General features: G+C 39.3%; 1 protein-coding gene across 6 annotated transcripts in view; it reads right to left on the bottom strand.

The window, feature by feature from the left end:
* GIGYF2 (GRB10 interacting GYF protein 2) overlaps positions 1-16223 on the bottom strand; it is a 109399-nt gene that overhangs the window by 29956 nt on the left and 63220 nt on the right. For all 6 annotated transcript variants that reach the window (XM_025043205.1, XM_025043206.1, XM_025043204.1 and 3 more), the window contains 7 exons: positions 14887-15066; positions 11312-11529; positions 11058-11220; positions 10787-10975; positions 7629-7825; positions 6482-6641; positions 544-710 (listed from right to left, as the gene is read on the bottom strand). In XM_025043205.1, the coding sequence (XP_024898973.1) occupies positions 544-710; positions 6482-6641; positions 7629-7825; positions 10787-10975; positions 11058-11220; positions 11312-11529; positions 14887-15066 (1274 nt within the window). The remainder of the gene's footprint in view (positions 1-543; positions 711-6481; positions 6642-7628; positions 7826-10786; positions 10976-11057; positions 11221-11311; positions 11530-14886; positions 15067-16223) is intronic.

The raw sequence follows: 16223 nt of genomic DNA on the forward strand, positions 1-16223 counted from the left end.
CCATTTTTTAGTTAAAATACCAGTAGCTAATATTAAAAAAAGAACAAGTCTTCAAACTCTTCCAAAGCACTGGCCTTTTATACTGGTAGCATGTGCATTCTAACCAGAGGCAACAAGGAACTCTGAGCAGTCAAATGTGCTGAGGAACAGCAGGTTACGGTATAGGTCCTGAAACGAACTTAGAAAGGTGAGGAGCCAGACATGCAGGACGTGGTAGGTGGGCCAGGGTAAGATGTGGTTCTTCATTCTGCACCTGCTGGAGTGCTACAGAAGGGTTTTATTTTCTTTTGAGGGGCAGGGGGAGAGAGAGAAATAGGGGTGGGGGGAGAGAGAGAGAGAGAGAGCGCGCGCGAGCACAGGTCTTCGAGTTTTGAAAAGATCATCAGAGCCAGGTAGGCAGGCTCAGACTTCCCATTGCCATTTTAATTACTTTAGAAAAACCAGTTTCTTCCTCATTAGACGTAACATCTGGGTTGTGTTTACGAAGAGAAGCAGATGCTTCTGTGTTTACTGTGTGTTCTGGGTGAACTGTAAGGTACTTACCATATGAGGAGGGGGAGCTGGACCGGGAGAGAAGGGAACCCTTCCCCACATTTTCATGATATCACCAAGAGGCTGGAAGCTTTCATCACATGCTCTTTTCACCAATAAAGACATAGTAAAATAGCCCGCCTGAAACCATTCTGCCATCTCCTGATTATTGAAGGGACCTATAATAACACCAATTAAAACAGAAGGGCAATGAGAATCCTTTCAGACTAAAGAGGAAAAAAATATTTTCTGGGTCTGATCCTCATCCAGAGGTAACAACCTGTTTCAGGTGGCACCTGTCAAATAATTTTTAAGATAATTTAATTCATCTCCAAAAGTAGAGAACAGGATTCTAAACTAATAAAACAGAAACAATTTTAAAACAGAAACAATTTTAAATACGTCTTTAAGTCCCAAATTCTCAGCAGTGCTTTAATTATTTTAAAAAGCATAATTATCTCCATCTCACTCAATATTTACAATTCATTTGTCAGGAAGTATATAAATAAAACTGAAAAGAGTTAGTTATCTGTTAGGCTTTGTATCACTTAGGCATGTAGAATATAAACATGCAGGGCTGAATATGCTCTCCTCTGATTTTCATTTTCTGCCAGAGATTATTGAAAGTTAGGCAAAATATAAACAATAATCAATTATATTAAGACTAATTATAATTTATTTACCTGGGTAAGACTAAATCTGGCCTTGATAAGGGAAACAAAAACTAACATTCTCTAGATGTTTTACAATAAGAAATAATCAAATATTTTATACAAAAAAATTAACGAATACAATCTGCTCAGTAATCATTCATTCATTCACTCAGCAAACATCTACTGAACACCAACTATGAGTCCAGGCAGTGAGAACACAGCACAAAACAAAACCAAGTCCTAGATCCTCTACCTCAGGGAAGATGGAGCAGATGTGCTTTTCCTGCTCCTCCTGCTAAATACAACTAAAAACCCTGAACGTTATATATAAAACAAATAAAAGAGGACACTGAAAGGTGGAGAGAAGGAAGCAGACTGACCAGGGGCCTTGGTGTTTGAGGAACCACATGCTGGTGAATTCCCTGGGTTTGCATTTTACCTCACATATCCCAGATTTGGAGCCGAAGAATCAGCAACAAGAAACATGACCCAATATACACAACTAAAAACAGGATCCAATTATATGCTGTCTACAAGGAAGTATTTCAAATATAACAATTTAGGCAGGTTGAAGGTAAAAGGATACAAAAAGATGTATCATGCAAACATTAACCAAAAGAAAACTGGAGTGGCTATATGTTAGTATTTAATATAGTAGACTTCAGAGCAAAGAAAATTATAGAGACAGGAACATTACATAATAATAACGGGTTAACACCAAGGAGACACATCAATTGTAAAAGTATAAGCACCAAAAAAACGCTACAAAATAAGTGAAGCAAAATCTGGTAGCTGAAAGATAAACAGAAAAATTCACAATTACAGTTAAAGGCTTCAACAGCCCTCTCTCCACGACTGATAGAACTAGACAAAAAAATCGGTAAGATTAGAAAACTCATCATCATCAACCAACAAGACATTAACAGAACTGACATTTACAGAATACTCCAAAGATAGCAAAATACACATTCAAGTACCCACAGAACACATAGCAAAATAGACCATATGTTGAGACATAAATAAATCTCGATAAGTTTTTAAAAACTGAAATTATATATGTTGTTCTTCAACTACAAGAGAATCAAACCAGAAATCATACACAGAAAGATAACAGGAAAATCTCCAAACACTTGGAAACTAAACAACACACTTCTAAATAAACCATGGGTAAAAGGGGCAGTCTCAAGGGAAATTAAAACAAACAAACAAACAAACAAACACTGAACTGAGTGAAAATATGTATATTAAATATCGTGGTATGCAGTTAAAGAAGTGCTGAGAGACAAATTTATAGTATTAAATGCTTACATCAGAAAAGAGGAAAAGCCTTAAATCAATAGTACAGGCTGCCACTTCAAAAGCTTAAAAAAAGTACAAAACAAACTCTAAGATGTGGAAAGAAATAAGTAATAAAGAGCAAAAATCAATAAAATTGAAAAGAAAAATGGTGAAAAAAAAAATCAATGAAACAAAGCTGATTCTTTGAAAAGATCAGTAAAATACACAAATCTTTACCAAGACTGACAAAGAGAAAAAGGGAACGAATCAAATTACCAGTATCAGGAATGAAACAGAAGACAGGCTAGCACTACAGAACTTGCAGGCGTCAAAAAGATAATACTACTATCAAAAAGATAAGGGAATAAATAAGGGAATACTCTACACACACACAAAACCTGACATCTTAGATGAAAAGAACCAATTTGTCAAAAAACACAGACTACTGTAATTCTCCCATATTAAACAGATAATTTAAATATCTCTATAACTACTAAGGAAATTGAATTTGTGATTTTTAAATTCCCATAAAAGAACTCTCCAGATGGTTTCCCTGGAGAATTCTACCAAACGTTTAAAGAATTAACACCAATTCTAAACAATCTTTCCCAGAAAATAGAAGGGGAAAAAATAATTCCCAGTTCCCTTTATGAAGCTGTTATTTCCCTGCTACCAAAACCACAAAATGAGAGCTAAAAAAAAAAACAAAAACAAAGAAAAAACAACCACTACAAAACAACATCCCTATGAACACAGATCGAAAAACCATGAATGATTATTACCCAATAGGATGCAGCAATACATAAAAGGAGTATACGTCATGACCAAATGGAATTTATTCCAAGGATGCAAAGCTGGTTCAAAATTCAAAAACCAATCCATGTAATCTACCATATTAACTGTCTAAAAAGAAAAATCATATGATCATATCAACAGATGTAGAAAAAGCATCTGACAAAATTCAATACCCAATTATGTTGAAAACTCTCAAAAAACAGGGTACTTCAATTTGATAAACAGCATCTATGACAATCCAGCAACTAACATTCCACTTAGTTATTGAAGAATGAATATGTTCCCAAGACAGGAACACAGGAAAAACAAGACAAGTATGTCTGCTCTTACCCCTCTTATTCAACATAATGTTGGAATGAATACACAATAAGGCAACAAAAATAAAACTGCCCTTATTTGCAGATAACAAATAATGTCTACGTAGAAAATCCTATGGAAGTTAACAATAAAAATTAACTACTAGAACTAATAAATTAGCTCAGCAAGGTCACAGAGTAAATATCCAAAATTTAATTTGATCTAATAGTGAACACATAGATATTGAAATATAATAAATTTACAGTTGCTCAAAAACAAATACTTAGGTGTAAATCTAGTAAAACATGTAGAGAGTCTATGCTGAAACTACACGGAGTTGATGAAAGAAATCAAATGTCTAAACAAAAAGGGAGGGAGGGGGTTGGGAGGGAGAGAGGAAGGAAGGAGGGAAGGAGGGAAGGAGGGAGGGAGGGAGGGAGGGAAGGAAGGAAGGAAGGAAAAAAAATAAACAAACAAACTGAGAGGCACACCACGCCCATAGACTGGAAGGCTCAACGTGGTAAAGACGGAGGTTTAATACAATTCCTGTTAAAATCTCAGCAAGATTTTTAGTAAATATAGGCAATATTATTCTAAAATTTCTATGGAAAGGCAAAGGGACTAGAATAGAAAAGCTAAAAACTATTTTGAGAAGAAAAACAAACTGGGAGGAATCAGTCAACCCAATTTCAAGACTTCTATAGCTACAGCAATCAAGACTGTGGTGTTAGTGGAGGGACACAACGATCAGTGCACAGGGACAAATGAACCCAGAAACTGACCAACACAAATACACTCCATTGAATTTTGACAAAGGTGCAACAGCAATTCGAGGAAGGAAAAACAGCCTTTCAACAAAAGGTCCCAGAGCAACTGGACATCCACAGGCAAAAGTAAACCTTCAATTCACCTAAGTCCTATGCCTTATACAAAAACTAAGCAAAAATGGATCACAGACTTAAATACAAAACACGAAACTGTAAATTTGGGAAGGAGAAAACATAGGAAAAAAATCTTTGAGCTCTGAAGCTAGGCAGAGAGTTCTTAAGACTTAATACCAAAAGCACAATCCATAATAGAAAAAAAGTTGATCAACTGGGCTTCATTAAAATTTAAACCTTTTGCCCTGTGCTTTGTTAAGAGCATAAAAAGATACAGAGCAGGAGAAAATATTTTCAAATTATACATCTAACAAAGAACTAGCATCTAGACTATATAAAGAACTCTCAAAACTCAAAAGTACAAAAAGCAAACAATCCAATTAGAACACGGGCAAAAAACATGAAGAGACATTTCACTGAAGAGGGTCAACAGCCGATAGGCACATAAAAGATGTCCAACACCTTTAGTCACTAGGGAAATGCAAATTAAAAACTGAATCAGTCATCACCATACAGTACTTATCAGAATGGCTAAAATTAAAAATAGCAACGTCACCAAAAACTGCCAAGGATGTAGAAGACAGCATCACTCACGGATTGCTGGTGGGAATACAACATGGCACAGCCCCTCTGGAAACCAGTTTCATTTCACCATTTCTTTAAAAACCTAAACATGTAATCACCATGCAACCCAGCAATTGCACTCTGGAACATTCATCTCAGAGGAATGAAGACTTATGTTCATATAAAAACCTATCCATGAATATTTAATAGCTTTATTATAATAGCCAAAATCTGGAACAACTCATCTGCTCTTCATGGGTAAAAGGTTAAACTATGATACATCCACACCATGGACAAACTACTGACATATGCAACAACCTCCTGGATGAATCTGCAGAGAATTACGCTGTGAAAAAAGCCAACCCCAAAAGGTTACATACTCTATGATTCTATTTATGTAACCAGTCCTGAAATGACAAAATACGGACACGGAGACTAGGTTAGTGGTTGCCGGGAGTCCAGCAGGGGGAGGAGGTGTGGATGGGAAGGGGCCAAGGGTGTGGCTCTAAAAGGGCACCATCAGTGAACCAACACTTCCCCCCACCCCCGTTGAGATGGAAATGTTCTGGATCCTGACTGTACCTAAGTCAACATCCTGGTTGTGATACTGTCCTGCAGTTCTGCAAGAGGTCATCGGTGGGGGAAGGGACATAGAATCTCTGTATTATTTCTTATAGCTGCATGTGAAGCAACAATCAATTATCACAAAGTAAATTTAATTAAAGCACACAGCCCTGCTCTCAAGTACCTTCCATTCTACAGATCATAAACAAACATACACAGTGCCGGGTTAACAAAAGACGCTCTGAAGACGAGGCAGGGTAATGGGACTAAGTAGGGAGTTACCACATAGGAGAGAGGTCACAGGGTGCACTTGGTAAAACACTGTCACGAAACTGACACTAACACAGTCCGGTGACTGTGTTCAGGTCATGACCAAAGACTTCAAAAGCAGAAATGAAGAATCAAATGTCCTTTATAGCATTCTCTCTCCATTCTAATTTAACTTATATACCATATAAATCTTTTAAGTAATTAGTTTATAATATGGTACTATCTCTCCTCAGAGTTTTAACAGTTCTTTATCATTTACGATATCAACTCCACTTTAGGGAAACATTAAAGCAAGGTCTTCCAAAATTGCTGCCATCACCTTTTCATGGTAAGGAGACTAAAGTGCAGAGCAGGTAAGTAATTAATTCACTTGCCTGGTTACAGCTGGGACGCCAGAACTGAGGGGGTCTTAAGCAATCACAATCTGCCCTGTATTCAAATTGTTTTCATTAGACTCTCCCCGCCCCCAACACTGACATCATCAAGTACTATGGGGGGAGACTATAAAAACGCCGTCTATGTATATAAAGAAAGCCTGCAGCATCAACTGCTTCTTCTATTATGCAAATTAACATCAAATAACCATCTTACAGAATCTGGAGATAATGGCAGACACTTCTGTACTTAAAGTAGAACGGAACGACCTACCTTGAATTTCTCCCTGAGGATCTTTATAATACCACTTCTGCATTGCTTCATGCACCAACGGAATGGAGACTCCCTTGGCTCTGTGCTCTTGCGGTTTTGATGCCAGTCTCTCATCATCGAGTGCACTGTCTTGGAGATAAGCCACCATCTTCTCAGCTTGCTAAAAGAAAAATAACAAATGGATTGTGAAACAAATGATCTTAAATTAACACTTTAAAAAAAAGTGCCTGCCTTTTTTGGACTACTTGATCTGTTAACAGCATTATGCAAGAACACGGCAGGCAACAATTTAATTCTTCCAACAATGCCATGAAATAGGTACTATCTCCATCTGACAAAGGGGAAAGCGAAGCTCAGAGAGGCCACGTCTCACACAGGGTCTCCAAACCACGAAACAAACCGAACTGAGATTAAAACACAAACTGGTATGGACCAAAGCCCGGGCTTCTAATGAACACATTAATACGAGTAGTTTTTAAACTTAGAAGCCACCGGTCAACCCTAATTTGTATAAAATAAACCTGCAAATAATGGGTGTTAATAGAACGAATGGCTCAATTCATAGAATTACAAATAAAATCTTTTACAACTTTGACTAAGACGTTGTCCGTCGTCCCTTGTCCCTCGCTTCAGCAGTTCCTGCCACCAACCGCCCCGCCCGGAAGGAAAGAATTTCTTCTGTAGAAAGCAAGCTATCACTTACTTTGCACATACACAACATTATATACAATCTAGGGAAATCTACAGAGACATGAATAAGATGTTAATTAACATCCTGAGAGTTTAACTATTTTCCCTGTAACACTTTAGGCAAAATATACAGACGACTCAGTGCCCATACACAGCTGCTTCCATTCGCCATTTCTGGCATTCCATTAACCTCCAAAAAGAAAAAAGAAAAGCAAACAGCTAAGGGCAACCTCAGAAGAGCAAAAATAACCTGACATAATGACTACTACATAGCAGAAACTTATAAGCATGAAATGACTGGAAAGACAATTACTCATACAAATAAATACTAGATATACAAACAATTTTTCCAGGACATAAAACCTAGTGCACAGAAGTTCCATTTTTGAATACTCATTTAACTGCTTTCAATTTTTACGACAGTGTGAGAGAACAAAAGAATTAACGTGACTTTTACCTGCTCCAAATGTTTGAGGCCCTCTTCCTCATCCGGCTCCGCGGAGACACCGCCCATACCAGGAGCGCCCACGACTGGAGTTCCAACCGGCCGGAGGGCAGGACCAGAACTGGGGACAGGTGGGGGAAGTATGAGGAGAGGAGAGGCTGTGTCTGAAGGGATCTGTGACAGGGGCTGCTGGACGTCAGGCACCATTTCTAGAGGGGAAAAAAATGCAGACAGACGAAAACCCTTTACAATAGAGACTCTTCAAAAACAGAAGTACAGTATGCAGTTGGGCCGCCTGCTAAATGGGGTCAAAGGAAGTGCGTACTACACTGTGTCATGAATACTGACTGCTGCCACTTCCTACGGAGAAATGTAGTACTGCTCCCTAGGATGACAGAAGTACCTCCACAGAATGACAGAATGTAAGGCGTAAAAGGTAACCATAAGACTACCTGAGTCACTGGAGCATCTACCCAACAGTTATAGGTCTACTTCTTGAGAACTGAGTCAGTCTAACTCCTTTATACACATCATGTCTCCAAATAGTGAAGACAGTTAATGAAGCACTGCGAATCTTCTCAAAGATGGCATATCTCATCACTAAAACCTGTATTAAAAATATCTGCAATTACCTCAAATAAGTACCTATTTTAAGTCATAATGTAATTCAATACATTATATTTTGTACAATAACGAAAAACACTTGAGTCTACCTGTACAATGCAGGAAGTTCTCAAGAATAAAAACTGCAAAAGAGGTTCTGTGTTGGTTCCTATTTCTAAACTCAGTAGCAGGCTCTTGAGAAGGAAAGGGGGCTGGAAGTAATTAGATACAATTGCAGTTTCCCCCTTTGAAACTGTTTGTTCTATTGCAGACAGCTTCTCCAAATTCCTATTCCTCTCAGTCTTGTCTTCCTTTGCCAAACTTTTTAAAGAGACAATCTATACAAACTGTCTCCACTTCCCCAACGCCCACGCCTGCAACACTGTCACCTCCACCTCCACCCCTCCAGTAAAGCTTCTCTCCCAAAGATAAGCAGTGACCTCAAGTCCCCAAATCCACTGTTTTCCTCACCCTCCTCATCCAAATCTTACTAGCATCTGCCCTGCCCCGTTCCAAGCCGGAAGCGCTCTCCGTCCTCCGTTTTCCTGCGCTCTCCTCTTTACTTGCCTCTGAAGATTTCTCCTGGGCTCCTCTTTACCAATCCTCTGAAATCTGGAATCACCCAGCGTTCTGTTTTCAGTCCACTTTTCTTTTCACTCCCAACCAGTATGTACTTCAAATTTTTCACTCTCTCTGGCCCTAAACTCTCCCTGCCTGGCTAGAGCCCCTGTTCACCTCGTTTCTCATCAACACCCCAGAACCAATGTTCTAAACTGAATCTATTCTCTCCTCTCCCAAATGTGCTCCTCAACCTCCACTCTCGCTCTACTGACGGCACCATAATCCTCCGAGGCACCTCACCCATCTTTGACTCGTTCCTCCTTCTTTGCCCTGATATACAATCAGTGACGATGTCCTGCCAATTTCTACTGAAATCTCATCTGCCATTACCTCTCTTTACTGGTGCACTGCCTCCCCACATGATGACGGCTCAGGAGCCCAGCAAGGTCACACTGCAGCCCATCTGTCATCACGACAACCTACCTCACACGTCAAATCTACGTTCCAACCACGTTTCCCCCCATTCTCCTTTCATGCCTCATATTTCACCTAACTCAGAACAGGAGATGATTCCTGCCCGTACCGGGATCAGTCCCACTTCTTCACGTTAGCTTCCACTGATACCTACTACTGGAAAGCCTTTTCCCATTTCATCCAGCTATGCCTACCTCCAAATTCTACACAGTATTCCAGGACAAACTCAGACACTTGCTTCCCGAAGCATTCCAGGAGTCTGCCAACTGTGAATGCATAGTTCCTTTTTTGCCCTAGATTACTGATGCGCATATGCTTTATTCTTCTCTAAATCTGGAGTTTCCATCTTTAATGCACATCTATGAAGCTTCCTCAAAATACACGTTTTGGGTTTTTTTTAAAAAAACACGTTTTTTTGACCCCATCCTAAAATCTCCTAGAGTGAGGACCCAGGCATGTATATTCAAGACAATGAACCACAAATAATTTGGGGCACATCGTAACTGAAAAATGACTACCACAAATAAAACAGGTCTCAAAGTACCCAAGTCCCACAGTGCGCCTCACATATAGAGATTCAAATACTTGCTGAATTCATTCATTCAGCTTTGTTCTAGACATAAAAAACTAAAATGAAATCCTTGTATCCAAGCAAAAAGGTAAACAGGTCTTTATAATACTGTATTGCTATGTTAGTTTAAGAAACGAGATAACTAACCCAGCCAGGGAACATGGGGTGGGAGAGTTTCGGTCACAGAGAACAGCACGTGTAAGGCACAAAGGGAGGAACGGGCACAGTTAGGCTCTGCGGCTGGTGAAGAGAGTACGAAGGAGCATAAGAGCCTGGCACCAAAACTACACGGAGGAGGCAGATGCCAGATCACGCCAGGTCTCCTCGGCCACGTTAGAGGGTGTGAATTTTTATGGTGAATCAATCACCTAACCCTTCGACACCAGGCATTAGAGTCATTTTTTAATATGTACGAGAAGAAACATGGACATGAACATTAATAATGCCTTCTAAGGTACACGAGAATTCAAAATCAACATGGCAATGTTGGAGGAAATATACTTTAAGCTTATTCTACAGGAAAGGTGATGGGACTTCCACAGATCCATCCATGGTCTTTTTGGCCTCTTTTGGAACAATGGCGTTTTGGTGTGTCACCTCGGACACACACGGCCTTTACATGAAAGGAAGGTGCCTGCCTAACACGGGACTCGAACCACTGCAGAGGATCACACACCCAGCTGCTGGACTGATGCAGGGTGGCTGTGTCACGACTCCCTGGGAAAGGAGATCCTTGCGCTCCATCCTCACTTCCTCCAACTTGTTTTGGTGAATTCTGGAATGGGCACACGTGTTTGAATGGGAAGCAGTGTTTGACTAGGTTTACCAGTAAAACAATCTATTCTAATAATTCACCACGAGATGTCGTTCCAGAAGGCACAGAGAGAAGCCTGTCTGATCAGTCAGTGATCACTGGTCCCAGTGGAATCCTATCGAGCTGTCAACTCCCACAAACACGTACCGTCCCCTCGGCTGGGCACTTTGGTTGACAGACTATTTTCTGTCCGACTTTCTTCTTCAGCTTTTTCCGTTTGCTCAGTTTTGGGTTCCTCTTTCCTCTCAAACGGTGGTGCTTCCTGAGGCTGATGACCTGAAGGAGTACCTGGTCTAGCAGATGACGTTAAGGTTTGAGGTGTGTCCTCACTAGCTTCTGTAACATGAAGCAATCTTAAATTAACGATTTAGGAAACTTTGATATAAAAAAAAAAGGAGAAGACAAAATTGCACCTCACCAACTCCTATTCTATCTGTCTTCTCTGCCTCTTTCTTATGTGTCTTATCGGGTTCTTTGGCTTCTTCGTTATGGCTACCCTCAGAGTCCGAGCACTCCTCCCCTTCCTCTACAGGCCGGAAGTCCATCTCCTGCTCTTCGGGAATAGGCTCTTTCTGTACTTTCTGTAGCAAAAAATAAAGCCAAAGGTTAACAGCATATTTGGATTTGGTAGAAGGTCAGTGGCTGTCATGACACTCAAAACAAACGTCTTACCTTTAGAGAGAGGAATGCTCCCGATGAGTCGAATGTGCCCATTTCTTCTTCCGCGTCCTCTAGGCACCACTCGGGCAAGCTGTCCCTGTCATCGTCTATGCTCCCACTGCCAGAGCGCACCCTGCGGTAACCCCGCTCATCATCCCGGTCTCGAAAATCGAACTCGAACCTTCGCCGTCGTTCCATGTGTTCCCGCCAGCCTGCAGAACGAGGGCCATCTGGGAGGAGGAGGACACAAACCATAGAGAAGTTTTACGACAGTACTGGAAGAAGAAAATCATGGACTGGAAGTAAAGGAGAAAACTACAACTGGAAGCAAATTCAAATGGATCAACCTACTAAAGAGAAAATCAGGCAGACTACATGAAGTTCAGAGCTCAGCATATGAATCGCACCACTACGTGACACTAGTTAACTTCATTAAGAACCAAGCCGCAAGATACTCTTAAAGCTTTTGAAGATACATCTGAAACGAATCACTTTAAAGAACACTTTATTCGAAGTATATACTTTTAATAAGCTTTTGGTATCTGACTGAACGCTGATGAGCCACTCACGCAGGCGGCCCCTCGCAGCCCGCTTACACAGCGCCGGCTGGTTCCATACTGAAGTCCCTCCCTGCCCTCTGGCACATCTTTAAGCATGTTCTTCCCTCTCATGAAAATATCGTTCTTTAAGGATAAGACCAGCTTCCTACGTCAATTCATAATATTGAAATCATCATGCCTACTTACTAGTGCCAACATCCTATTTGTAATTCTGATTCCCAACAAAAAGCCATGGAATTATAGCACTGACGAATGTCACAGATTTTATCCTAATTATATAGTTTAAAAAACAAAAATTTTGACAGCAGAAGTAACTTGCAAATGGCAAAGCAGAACCAGAGTCCAGTTCTGCATCCTCTACTGCTTTTTCCACAATAACAACACCCTCAACGCTTCTTTCCGGGCCCTTCCTGTTCTCTCGGCTCTCAACTCTCCGTAGGGAGTTTTTATTTCCGTATAACGCCCCCAGGGACATTCCTAAATCCACCCTAGCATACCATTTATTACATCCACTACCCAACAGAAAGACTGCCTAAGAATAAAAGATCCTAGGTTAAAATCTTTTTTTCTAAAAATGAAAGGAAAACTTGTTAAAATATGACAAACCTGAGTCTGAGAGAGTCTTACAAAGAGAGGCAGGTTTTAACCTATTACAATTTTCTCTCCTTGACTGCTTTCTCTGTGGGAGATACAAAGAAATTAGGCCAAAGTGAAACATTACTACTGAGGTTCGATTTGCTAAAACCAGCAATCTAAGAATCAAACTGAAAACCAAAGGGCAAAATGTTAAAATGCCCAAAACAGGTAATATTTTATAATCCACTCACCAAAAAAGTAGGGAAACATCAATCTCCCATTCCCTACCCTTTACTTACAAAACCAAAACACTATTTACTACCTTCTGTGAAAACTAAGGAATTCTATACCCAGAGTCCTTAAATGTAAACCTCGAGTCAATATTCAAAATAAGTATTCGTAATCAAATGCTGAATTCCAGAGAACTCATTCTACTACTCTCATTTCTAAGCCACCCGTAAGTACGCGCCATGATAGAATCTAGCCTTCTAGGCATCGGGCTCATGTTTCCCTCTTACTGAGTGTCCTAAGTTCAGCTCCCAGAGTGGATACTAGCTGTCCTTAATGCTCCCATCTCCATGCATATCCAGCTGTGGGCTCTACTTTAATAAAAACAGAGCCCACAATTTTGTTGTCTTACCAACAGCAAATAAAAATTTATTCATGAAAGTAAATGCAGCAGATAAGGCACATCTATAGCTTATTAAGCCTGACCCCTGCTTTATAGACCTTACATGAGAACTAGTTTGATACTATTTTCACAAGATAAAATAAGTCAAAATCATTATGTTTAAAATTTCAATCAAATTCTAATCAAAGATTAACTAAAATCTAATGCTGAGTAACATAACTGATATAATCAGACTCCATTTTTAATATGCTGGGTTGAAAGAGTAGACAGTATTCATTTTTTAAAATGCATATTTACAGTGTTTTTTCAGCCCCATATATCTTTATATTTCCCCAAACTATCTTTTAAAATTATATTGATAAAAATTTGGGGGAAATTGTCAGATTGATGACAAAACTGATATGAATGTCAAATATTATGAAGAAGGATTTAGAAAAATAAGAAAAAGACAACATATATCCGAAATCTGAGTTGTTGGTCGAGGATGTTCGGTGGGACAGCGGAATACTAAAGTTTTACTTTGTTCAACTCCCTTTAATAGAATCAACATCAGACGTTTCGGCTCAGAAACACTGTTCATCTTCCAAAACATTCACCTTGTTTGTTTTTGATCAGCTGGAATTTTTCTTCCCTCTTAGCCCAGACCCCGTCCATTCGCACTGAACGCTTGTTGGGAACACAGTCTACAAACCCTCTGCTGACAGGCAAGCTCAGCACAAGATGCCAGGATGCCTTAAAGGAAATGATAACATCTGGTTGCCCAGGGCACGGATTTTGGAGAACTGCCTAGATAACTGTGATGTAAACAATGCCCACTAATGACAGTCATAGGAGTTGGGGCAAAAGCATTATAACTTTATCCAAGGACTGACGTCACTAAGTTTCTACCTACCCACAATGCCATTAAGCACTCCGAATGCCTGTCATGTTTACTCAGAGCCAAGGCTAGTGGTTTTGCTAATAACTTGATTTTTAAAAGTAAATGAAAACAGTTTACATTATTATAATTTCCTCTATTAAAGGTAAGCTCCCTTGGCATACGACCGATAGATAAAATATTACATTGCGCATGTGAAATTCGAAAGACATGTACAGTCTTACACTTCAGTTCTGCATGACCCCACGATGCAAACTACAGTGGCATCTGATTACCATGAGGCATAGAATCAGCACTTTGGCAGGAGATGAACTTTGACACAAAGCACCAGTGTCTTCAATTACCAGCATATCTAATGTCAGGGAAGAACAGTTTGAAGCATTCTTCAGAGTCAAACAGAAGAACTTACAAAACCACTAATCGCTACTATTCTCTCTCCTTTATCTAAAGTTAGAGGGACAAAAGAACGAACTTGTGATTATGTTTTTGACCTGGGTTTAAGTTTATTTCTCAAATAAGCGTAAATCACATTTCCAAGACAAAAAAAAACCTGAAAGAATAAATCCTTTCTTATGCAGGGGAAAATAATTTTTAGGGGGAGCACATGTCCCTAAGTGAGTGAATAATTATACATTTATAAGTTTTAAAGCATGCTGGAAAAAAGACTCAAAGATTTAGAGTTAGACAAAACCAAATAAAACCTTCTCTCAGTTGTGCAGTTAAGGGCAGGTGCTTCCCATTAAACCACACTATTTGCCCCAGAAAAAGAAGTCATTTTAATCAGCTGAATAGATGTGGGAAATTTTTATGTTGAATTTTTTTTGTAGTAACAAGACTGAATTTGATGACAAAAATAATGACTCCACTTTTTTAAAAAAGAAAACAGTTTATCTTTTCCAATTATTACCAAAAATTTCCACCAAATCCTCAACAGAATTCTTACCAGGACTATGAGGCCGCCATCTCTCTCCATCCCTTCTTGATCCAGCTAGTCGCCAACCTCCATCTTCATCTTCTCCATTTTGTTCCTCTCTAAAAATACGCCAATTTTCACTCTCTGATCGTATAAATTCATGCTTTCTCCCCACTGACGCTGGCCCACCTTCCTCAAAATTTGGTCTCCCTGTAAAGAAATAGAAACATGAGCATTGGCCAGTAACGATTTTGAAAATAAACTTGAATGCTCAAATCAAGCTTTTCTGCAACTGTGTCCATTTCAATATTCAGGTGGTGTAAATAAAGTAAGTATGGGTCTATGCATATATTAGTAGACTCATTTCTTAAAGCCGAATGTTCACCGACTGGGCAATTATTTTTTCAACAAAAATAATATACGCACTAAAAAAAAAAAAAGCATGCAATGAAAAGTGAATCAACCTTCCCCATACACAAGACGACTCCCAGTCCAATCCTCCAGAAGTAACCACCACAATTCTCATAAAGCCTTCCCAAAACTGTTTGTGGCTTATACATGACATATACTTATCATGTATATAGAGAGCCCTCATTCCCACTCCATAACACCACCCTCAGAATGCTATATGTGTTGTTCCGTACTCTTGCTATTTTCACTTAACAGTGGATCTTGGCAATCCTTCCTTATCAGCACGTACTTTCTTAAAAAGTTATACAATATTTTAAATTATATGATGTAACTTAATCAGTTCTGCTGGTGACTCTGCCCAAACAGGATCTCTGTAAATTTCAACCTTTCTTTTATTCCAAAACAGATCATAAACTTAAAAGTAGAGACTGCGAGCTATAATTTTTCATTAATCTAGGCACCTAGTACTATAGGCATACAACAAATTGCTTCTGAACAGAATTCAAAACTAAGGCGTGTCTGACCTGATGCAACTCGGGAGTTCTATTAAAGGTAGAAGACAGCCTGGTGTGCAAAGTAAACTAAACTGGTTCTTTCAAAGGACAAGATCATTCAAAATTGTGCAAATTCTTTAGTCACCATCTCACATGTGCTTATGATTCATAAGATTATATAAAATCTCACATTAAAGTAGTTGAAAATCCAGAACATACAGTGATGTCCTCAGTTTATAACAATGAAAGTTATAGTCTCTCAATGACAACCTCAATTCTTTTCATTAAACCATACTAAAAGTGGGGAAAAGACTATACCGTGGCATCTAAAAATGAGGAAATGTTATTTTTTTGGTCATCCTCTTATAGCCCATTTCTCATTAAGATTCCACACCCTGTTTGCCCGAATGGCTGTTACGTTGTTATCAGATATTATTCTTAAAGGGTTAAGATTATTTTAAA

This window comes from Pteropus alecto, unplaced genomic scaffold, assembly GCF_000325575.1.
Source record: "Pteropus alecto unplaced genomic scaffold, ASM32557v1 scaffold110, whole genome shotgun sequence".
Classification (NCBI taxonomy): domain Eukaryota; kingdom Metazoa; phylum Chordata; class Mammalia; order Chiroptera; family Pteropodidae; genus Pteropus; species Pteropus alecto.